Source organism: Taudactylus pleione, unplaced genomic scaffold, assembly GCF_031769625.1.
Source record: "Taudactylus pleione unplaced genomic scaffold, aTauple2 ptg000393l, whole genome shotgun sequence".
NCBI lineage: Eukaryota > Metazoa > Chordata > Amphibia > Anura > Myobatrachidae > Taudactylus > Taudactylus pleione.
Window position 1 is genome coordinate 7,008,766 of NW_028284794.1, and position 10,755 is coordinate 7,019,520.

At 42.9% G+C, this 10,755-nt stretch overlaps 1 protein-coding gene across 1 annotated transcript in view; it reads left to right on the forward strand.

The window, feature by feature from the left end:
• LOC148507436 (galactose-3-O-sulfotransferase 2-like) overlaps positions 1–10,530 on the forward strand; it is a 58,937-nt gene extending 48,407 nt beyond the window's left edge. Inside the window, exons 3-4 of the mRNA XM_088446098.1 lie at positions 905–1,160; positions 9,730–10,530. Coding sequence (XP_088302224.1) covers positions 905–1,160; positions 9,730–10,530 — 1,057 coding nt within the window. The remainder of the gene's footprint in view (positions 1–904; positions 1,161–9,729) is intronic.
• The last annotated feature ends 225 nt before the right edge of the window (positions 10,531–10,755 follow it).

Sequence of the window (10,755 nt, forward strand, 5' to 3'; positions counted from 1 at the left end):
AGATGACTCAATTAGTATCTTAGTTAAATTGATTTAACCATCTGGACTCAAACATGGATATCCTTAAACCTGGACTATAATGGCAGAGTTTGGGAAACCCTGATTTAAGGGAAGCGATATCCTTTTTATATTTATCTTTTGTCTTTATTATTGGCTATTCTTGCTGCTGTTTCATCCATCTAGCACCATTGATTGTACAATTTTCTGTTTCCATAAAAAGAGAGTTTCCATCCACAATGCGTTTCTTACTACTCTGCCATAAAATAAGGATTTGTTTGTTACATATCCATGCTATTGTCCCAATGACAGGTTTGATCATCTCTAGTATGGAAGTCTTAAGAATTGCCTCTTACTGCCCACCCCCTAACAATTGCTAACAAATACTCTTATTGCAAGAATGCTCAGTCATAGAGGGCAGCCTATTCTAGACAAAATCAGTTTATGCCATGTTCTCTCTAATTATTTTAGAAGTACTTGACATTGGTCTCAGTGATACTAAAAGTCCTTGATACTTTCTTATAACCATTTCCTGACTGGATGTTCAGTTATCTATTTTTTTGGACTTGCTCTCAATGTCCTTTGATCTTCATGATAAAGCTATTTCATTGCTAATGCACTAATTAACTGTAGGATAAAAACATTTATTGTACACAGGTATATTTTATTTTGATACTATATGTATTCAATTATTGTCTGATTTTGTATGAAATTCCATTTTTTTTAAAAGTAATTTTTTATTGACATAGCCAAAAATTTTGTGTTGATTATTGTTAAAAATTCACAAACCTGCTCTTTGATAACATTGTGAGAACAAATAAAACGTAACACTTCTGCTAGGGCCATGTCTTAATTAGTATGTGCTGAACTGTGTAATGAGATGTAAATGTCTGTACTCCTTTGTCAGGTCTCCATCATCTTCTCGGACATGCCAGGCTAAAAGACACATTGTGTTTTTAAAGATACAAAAAACAGCTTCGAGTACCGTATTGAACGTACTGCACCGTTATGGAGACAGGAACGGATTACTTTTTGCTTTACCTTTCGGAGGTCATTTCAGCTATCCCAATTTCTTCCACTCTCGCATGGTAAAGGGGTTCAATTCATCCATGAGGCAGAAGTATGACCTAATATGTTACCACATGCGCTTCAACCTGCCAGAGGTAATGCCACAGTCTTGTGTTCTACAAAACTTCATGTTAGCATGTAAACTGTGCTAAACATAATGGGGATCATTCAGAGATGGGAACAAAGCCGACCAAGCAGTAACTTTACACCTTGTCGGAACCATGTTAGGGAGATTTAGATTTGGGAGGGACAGTGTAGCATAAAGCTGTCTAACATCAGTGGGCTACATGCAAGAGCAGCCAGTATTTACCTGGCATGCAATAAATAAATAATGCATATTAACATGGTTTGTTCCAGATACAAAAGTACTTTTTTGTTTTGTGTTGATCTCAATTCATAATCAGCCCTAATCTTTCTAGCTTGTGCTTGACAGCTCCTTTTAAATATTTGACTTCGTAGAATGTTTGTCTCATTGTACAAGTGTGTTTACAGATGTCTCCTTATACTTCTTTGCAGGCAGTTGTGCTAAAAAGTCCCTCTCTGCGCGCCAGTTCCTGTGAGACTCTACTAGCACCTGGCGTCTTATTTGCACCTTTTTTTCTGAAAAAGAATCTAAGTCACAAGTGATGCGACTAGGACCCGATTACTTTGATATGCCACACTTGCACACTTGTATATCTGTGTGTGACTGAGTCTCTGAATCTGTATATGAAGTGCTACAATGTAGTGGCCACAGCTTTTTTCATTCCAAGTTCTGTTGTGCTTCATATACAGACTCAAACTTACACAAATATATAAGTTTCACATATTAAATTAATCAGTATAGTCTGCTGGTGAGTCCTAGTGACTTACAGGGCCGTAATTAGGGTGGTGCGACATGTGCCATGGCACAGAGTGCCGCAGGGCAGGGGGTGCTGTTCGGGCTCCTCCTCATCCTAGTGCCTTCTCCTTCTCCTCCTCTCCGTTCTCCAGCCCCATTTCCTCCTCCCTGTGCAGCCACCTCTTGATTCCTATGTTGCTAAGCCTAGAGTAATCGAGCCCAGATAGTGTTTGACAGCACTGTAATAACTAAGCCTTTTTAATCCATCCCCGATAAAGGACTGAGCAGTAGTACCGACAATCCCATGTAATGATTTCACCGTGGGGTAATGTGGGCTCCTACTTGCTAAAACTGTTCACATACATGTTTCAGCAGCTGTGTAATGGTTCATGTGAGAACATGACATCATTATATCAGCCCTCATGCGGGAGACACATGGCACATGTTCAGGTGGAACACCCAGCTTAGAGTGCTAAACCCCATCCTGCAAACAGTAATATATGTATTTTGTGGTAATAGTAGCCATGTGCTTGTGTTACACTCAGCAGCAGCAGAACCCAAGTGAACTGACTTCCTCATAGCCTCATATATAAGACTGGCAGGGGCTGCCCAGATCACAGTAACGCATGCTACCAGATATATATTTATTTTGCCTTTTGTGAAATATGCTTCTGCTTCCCAGTCACCCTATTCATAGCTAGCTTTATAACCACCCAAACCTTATGCTATGAGCAGGTATTCTCTTAGTGGATCAGTTGACATCCTCAGGACTCCTATGCACAACCTGCTTTTCCATATCCTGCCATGCAGCACGTTTGGCATTCACTACATCAGTATTTTTCAAACTCTGAACCTCATTACGAGTTGGTCGTAAGCGGCTTTGTCGTACGCATCCGATGTTTCCAAACCACGCATGCGTACGGTCAGTTGTGTGCATGTGCGTACGAGACCTTGCGATCCAAAATGCTGTCAATCGTACGGCTTACGAGCAGGAAGTGGCGATTGACATGAAAGGCCATTTGTGGGTGGTGACGGGGGTGGTGGTCTGAAAATGCAGGCGTTCCTCTCCGTTTTCAGGGCGTTTTAGGGCCGTACATAAACTACCTGCTACGACCGACATAGAAGGCCAGAAGTCACAAAACGTCACTCTACGAGCAGGTTCGAGGCCTGGCTGATCGTACAGCTTAAGGTTGGGTAGGTGCTCTCTCAAGACCCAGAGTACAATCGATACTATCGAATGTTACTGATGTTTGGAGTGATGTTTCTATTTTGAGCCACACAATGCAAGCAGCTAATAATCATTTGTTGAAGCTAATAACACTGCTAATTGGCATGTAATTGATTCAGCTGCATTTGCATTAGCAAATAATAAGAATAAATAAATTTCAAGGGGATGGCTTATTCTATGTGTTTTTTTAGTAATTTTTGGAGTAACTTGCACACAACACAAGCGGCCGCAACCATAAGAAGAAAATTAACATACAGCGACTGACAATGACTGACAACGATTGACTCAATCGCTAGCTACTATCACTCGTTAGCTAGAGGTGCATTGTTCACACATGGGCGTCACTTTGGTTACGACCGACCGGCCGTGCGATCACTTCCTTTTTCAGTTTTGCGGTCGTTAGGCGTATGACCGAGTGGCTGCTTACGACCGACTCTGAATGAGGTCCTCTGCCCTCTAGCACAGGTGACATTTTGATCTAACCATCTGTGCTCAACCATGGCTATCCTTATAACCTGGACTGTTAGTGTGTCTAGAGGTCAGAGTTTGAGAAGCAACTGCACTACATGGTGAATGTAACATAAACAGCAATTTATATAAGATCATTGATCTTCAAGAAGAACATGCCTCCATGACACATTTATAGTGGGCCATGCATAGCAGTATATGTTATTATTTATTGGGCCAGGGGTCCCCACCCAACCATCTCCAATTTTGATAACATTTTATATAAAGTCACTCAGACCCTCATTTAGAGGCGGTCACAAGAAGCAAGTGCTCGCTCTGAATGAGGGAGGGCACTTGACTTTTGAAGTGCGGCCTCCTGGGCGCTAGCTAAGCTGTGGGTCACCACCCACAGCTTTAGCGACCGACCAGGTTGATGGTCGCGATGGTCAAGACCATCGCAACCATCGGGGCTTGCAAAGAGACCCTAAGGTTGGGTCTCGGCAACCGCAAGCCCCAGGGATCATCCTGCTCTGATTGAGCAGGAAGCTCCCCACTGACATCACTGCTGATGTCAGTGCAGCCGCCCACAAAACGCCTCCATTTGTGAAACCACCCCCCCGCCCCGCCTTCAAAATGGGTCGAGCTGTCGATCAACATCGACAGCCGCCGCTTTTGTAGTGAGCTCCAGAGCAAGAGAATTTCTCTCTCTCGCTCCGGGGCTTGCGCATGTGCCGTGGCCTAAACATCGACGCGGTCCTCAGTGTGGTCGTCAGAAGCAAGTGAGCAAAAGAAAAAAAATGGGCTATTTGGGTGCCTGGATCCAAGTTAGTAATTTAGAAGCCAGTTTTGCTTCTAGTTTGAAAATGTCTAAAGGGGCAGTTGTTGGTGTTTCAATAAAAGTAATATTGGAAGATGGGATCTTCTAGGGAAATGTCTGTGGTTTCTATTTCATTTTACATTACAGTGACATGCTATGAAGCCACGCCCCTCCCCACGAGATCACGCCTCTTTTTTTTGGCGGGCGCCAAAGTCATAATATCCCTATTTAAAAATTGTGGGGGTGGTGCCGAAGCTATTTCTGGCACAGGGCACCAAAATGTCTAGTTATGGCTCTGGTGACTTAGATGCATTTTCGGCAAAAAGATGCCCAACACTAGCACAGTAGCATGGGACCTGGTGGCTCACTCACATCAGGCATACTGAGACGAGATGTATGAGTACACATCTTTACATATGCCTAACCACAAGGGCAAATTAAAAGATAAAAGAGCCCATCTGCAGACTCCATGTGGGCCCCCTCTTTTCTGGCAATGCACTAGACTCTGGCTTTGTTCTAGAGTCTACCCAGCATATCAAGGTCTCTGGAAACATGGCACCTACTGTGACCTCTCTACTGTGCATGCAGGAATCTCTGTACGTATAATCAATAGTACAGCTTGTTTTTCCAGATAGTCCCCATTCTTGTCTAAACCTTTGTGTGTCACATGATGCACCCACGGTTGATCCCTGTAACAATACGCTGGAGGAACTGCACTCCCTCCTCATGGTGCCATGTCAAGTGCACGAGAGACAATCCCATCCTATTGGTTTTGGGAACTTCTGTGCATTGCTTTGGTACCCAGTGTGAACACTTTTAACTGTACCCCAGTTGCTCATGAACAATGTTGTGCACAGGACCCACTAAGATATTCAATAAATCAGCAATATCACTAACTCAAATGCATCTGCGCTCCTGAATCAGATCTTCAGTGTGGCAAAATTGTCATCTGTAGAGGACATGCTTGGCCAGTTGGATCGCTGCTCATCGTGAACATCTATCCTGCGGGTGTCAAAGGCCATGTACCAAACCCAAACCTTTTTCTGTGACATGATGCTATCACCGTACACCTGATGGCAATGAATTTCAGCTGCTGATGTGCCCTTTACACATTGAAATCTAATTACCCTATGAACCTCAATATCTGACCACGTTTCCACCAGCCCCACCATCTTTCAACTGATGTGGGGACATATGATGGATATGAGGCACAGTCTAATGGCTGTGAGGTGAAGCAGTGGTCTCCCTGCTCTGGCCTGGCAGGAAATTAGAATGAAATAAAGAACATTAAACTAGTGAGAGGTCTTGAGAGGTGAGATGTCTTGTTACCTTACATACTGAAACAGCTTTGTATAAGAATATTTTTAATTACTAAGGTGCCACAAGGGTTTCATATAATATTACAATCTATAGGGGGTATGGATGGATTAAATGGGAGAAGAGGCAGAAACTGCAGTGTTAGAAGCAGTTAGTTGAGAGTCTGGATGAAAGTTCAATGGAGCTAGAGAGGGTATTACATAGGTTGGTGCAGACCATGAGAAATTCTAAAAAAGGCACCTGGTTATCAGAGAAGAGATGTGGCTGTCATCATTAGCAGTGTGAAGAGGGTAGGAGGGAGAATGAGAGAAAAGAATAGTGGTGATGTAGGGAGGAGCAGAGAGTTTGAGAACATTGTGGGTGAGAGAGAGGAGTTTGAAAATCATTGTGAGGGCTATAGAGAGACAGTTGAGTAAGGATAGACTGAAGAGAGGCAGCAGAAGTAGAGCAATGATAGATGAAAGTGGAGCAGTCAGCATAGTTGTGGATAGATTAGAGAAGGACAAGGCAGGAGTAAGGAAGACCAGAGAGGAGAAGATTACAGTAATCAACAGGGCTGTCAAGAGTTCCAATGGGCCCTGGCACTGCAAATGCATGGACAAGTCCAGAATGCACATTGAGCTGACGAGGACTTTTTAGGTGGAGGCTGTCCTGTGTATGTAGTATCTGCTTCTTCCTCCTGGTAATCAAGGTGGGATATGAAGAGAGCACGAATGAGAGTTTTAGAGGTTTCCAGGGTGAGAAAGAGCCTGATTCTGGAAGTATTGTGGAGTTTGAAATGGCAACGGTTGTGAAAGAGACTGTATGTGGAGGAAAGGGAAAGGGCAGAGTCAATGGTGATGCCTACATCTGTGGGACAAGGGAAGGAGGAGTGGGTGAGAGGAGGAAAGTGAAGGTTACATAAGAATCAGGAGATGAGGGCTTTGTTGTAGGATTGTTTAGAGAGTGAGAGAGCAGAGTTATAGGATGAGAGAATGAACTTAAAGTGTCATCACATATGGATCTATACTATTGCACTGTTGGTGTATATGCACAGTATGGAAATGCATATCTTACTACTTTACATTCATCTCCAAATAACTGTGAAAGCATACATCTGCCACAGAGTAGGTAGCAGCACTATTCCTTGAGAGACATTCTGCATCATATAAGGGACATTGCATATCCAAATGCAACAACATGTTTAAATCATCTATATTGGTAAACTTGTATCATTCTACTTGTTCCAATATCACTAGTAAGCAGATGCACACAAATCTCACTCTCCACTCTGGAAATATTATCTTATTATCTAGTCTTCTGCTCATGGCTGTCTCAGATGCATCTAAAGTAAAACTTAAATAGATCTATAATGGTGACAGACAAATATTCTCCTTATATACTCTCCACTTCCAAGCTCGCTGCCTCACACTCTCCTTTATCACAAATATCCAGACAATTAGAAAATTGTGCTGCTTGAACATGATTGGAAATTATAGCGTATCTGGATATAAGCTCGACAATAAAAAAAAAGTTGACAGTCATTAGGTGGACACCATTGGTCAACATGCAATAGGTCAACAAGGACAAAATGTTGACAGGTAGAAAGTTCAACTGACAAAAGGTCGACACTGTAAAAGTTTAAAAGGTCAACAGGTTCAAATGGGCAAGACGCAAATTGTCGACATGTCTTTTATGTTTTTAAGGTTCGGTTAGGGGTTAATGTGAGGGATAGGGTTAGGCACTTGTAGGAGGGTTAGCATTAGAGGATAAGGTTAGACACTTGGGGACATATAGGGTTAGGCTGCCAGAGGAGACGGTTAGGGTTAGGCACTAGGGAGAGTGATAAGGTTAGGTTTAGGCACTAAGTTGAGGGTTAGGTTTAGGCCCTAGGGGAGGGTTAGTGTAAAGCATCAGGAGGAGGGTTAGGCACCAGGGGGAGGATTATGATTAGGGTTAAAATAATAATAATAAAAAAGAAGTGTTGACCATTACTGTGTCAACCTTTTGAACCTGTCAACCTTTTAACCCTGTTGACCTTTTGCACTGTCGACCTTTTAACAGTCATAATTTTGTACTTGTGGACCTTTTGCCCCTGTTGACCTATTACATGCTGACCATTTGGTGTCAACCTATTGACTGTCATCCTTGTTACTCTCAATCTTCTATTGATACTCAAATTATAGATTATGTCACTACATCACACAAGATACTACCATACTCCTGGTTTACTTAGAAAATAAGACATTCTGAAACACAGACTTTTCAAACTTATAGCAGTCACAGGATGTGACACCCCCCACGAAAAGCCTGCAGTCTTTGCTTCTACTCCCCTTTAGCTCCCCCAAATGCTTCCTGACTGTCATTCACACTGTGAATATATAGTCGCTGGTAGCAACTATGGTAATGTGCCTTGACACATGTGCAGTGTGATTAAGAAGGATGTGTGGTTTTCTCAACTCCATAAACAGTGGGATAGCATACAACTCTCAATAAGACCCAGGAGAGGCTGGGAGCTTCCCAGGAGCTACTAGAGTGCCAGGCAAGCCCCAGGCATGATGATAATGGTTGCTTGACACATAGGACCTGATTCAGACCCAGTCACTAGTTGCGGCCGCTCGCACCTAGCATATGCAAAATTGGGTTAGTCACGGCATGGCAGGCGGGGCATAAGTACTCCCACTATGTCTTGGCAAGCGAACACTTTGTCAATGTAGATGCCCACTAGTGCACGTCATTTTCAGGAAGTGTCTTGAAATATTGGTACATCGAGGACCATCGGTAGCGAACGCAGCGCTTGTGGTTGTCTCTACCCACCCGCAAGCACTGCAAGCTCTTAAGTGTAAAAAACAACCAAGTGACATGTAGGATGCATCTTTGCTAATTATGCACACCCACAAAACTCCATTTGGACAATCAGACACGCCTCCATTCGCACATCCACTCCCCCATTCACAAGCACCTTCCCCTGTTACCACCCTCAAATGGTATATTCTGTCACTCAAATTAGCGGGCAGTCTGTGTGCTACAAGTACACAATTTCCCATTGCTGAGACTGGCTTGCGCATGTGCACTGAAAGTTATACGCATGCGCAGATGGGCGGCTATTGGTCAGTGCGAGCGGCTGCAACTTAGCGAGCAGGTCTGAATCAGGTCCATAGTCATGCCCCAAAAATGGCACAAACCAGAGCATGTGGTTTTGCAGGAACTAGGCCATGCCCCCTTTCACATGTGAAGTCTACACATTGCAGCACCATGTGGTACCATGCATAGTGACTCCACTGGCTACCATTATTATTTACCCTGTGACTTTTATATTTCATGTACTTGCTGCCCTACAGTAAAATCTACCACCCTATTGACAACCTAGCAGTGACTGTGGAAACTGGAAGCACTATCAGTCCTAATGCCGTACCCCATTTGTTTCACCCATGTTTGTATGTCCCTCCCCCTTAGAATGTAAGCTCCTATGAGCAGGGCCCTCTAACCTCTTGTGCTTCTCCTTACTCTACCTTCTTCTACTTCTTACTCTCTACCAGGGGACCTAACACTTGGTTGCTTTGCATTGTTGCTTATCTGGGTTTTATGGTCACGAATGTAACAATGTATATTTATCCATGTCCTGTATTATATTGTACTGTACTGTACTGTAAGTCACTGCAAATCAATCTATTTGTTGGCGCTGCGGAACACTTGTGGCGCCACATAAATAAATGATAATAATAATAATAATAATAATAATGAGAGGTGTTTTCTAGCCCTGGGACTAGCAGTCTTGACTATGATAGCAGAGAGTGTTTCCCATGGGAAGTCATTCTCCTGCTATCAGGGTAGCCCTTACCGGTTTCTAGGGGATGCAGCTTATGCAGTCCCTAGATGACGGTTGGCTTGTTAATTTGTGCATTGCCTGGGAATGTGATTCTGCCCATGCACACAATTACAGACCACCCCTGGGTGGCAAAGACAGGAGCCATGGCTGCTGCTAGTCACTGTGCACATAAGTTATGGAATAATTATGCTAAAATGTAAATAAAACAAAGTTTGTATATGTTTCAGGTACGGAAGGTCATGCCGTCAGACTCCTTCTACTTCACAATTCTTCGGGATCCAGCTACATTGGCCGAGTCCTCCTTCTCCTACAATCATTATTTTGTATCTGCTTTCAAGAAGGCATCTAATTTTAGTGCATTTATTTCCAATCCATCACACTACTATAAACAGGGAGAAAATAATCATCAATATGCACTCAATCTGTTGTGGTTTAATCTAGGATTTAACCCAGAAGCCCCATTTACAGAAGATCTGGCAACTACAGGTGTCCAAGCAGTGGAAGGGAGTTTTGACTTGGTCCTTCTAGCTGAGCACTTTGATGAATCCATGATCCTCCTAAAAGAGGAGCTGTGTTGGGAGCTTGATGATGTGGTGACCTTTAAAGTTAACATGCGTGAGGCCTCAATTCCACTGGAGCAAAGAGAAGTAGAGAAATTGAGGGCATGGAATGCTCTGGACTGGTACCTCTATTCCCACTTTAACCGTACATTTTGGGAGAAGGTGGAATATTTTGGGAGGGCAAAGATGGACAATGAGGTTAGGAAATTGAGAGAAAGGAGACAGGAGTTGGCTAAACTTTGTCTTGAGAGCTTGGAGCCTGTTCAACCACAATATATTAAAGAAAAAGCTTTTAGGCCCTATCAATCTGGACAGCATAAGATCCTAGGATGGGATCTTAAGACAAACATTCCACTCCAAGACCATTTACTTTGTGTTAAAATGGTGACCCCAGAGCTGCCATACTTGGATCTCTTAAATGCACGTCAATTTCTAGTAGGGGGACAAAATAAAAAGAAGATACAGTAACAAGGGCTACAGGTCAGTGAGAGTACCAGATAAGCCATGTAAGCAACATACTTTAAAGTGATTATTTTAGCTACTGATTAAATCTGATTAAAAAACATGTATGTATGTCACCATCTTTATAACAAAAATCTGGCAACCATTTTATGGGCCCTCCACTTCCTTTAAGTTTTCTACTACACTGAGACTTTGTAAGATTTCAGAGAGTATATAAAGAATAAAACTTTG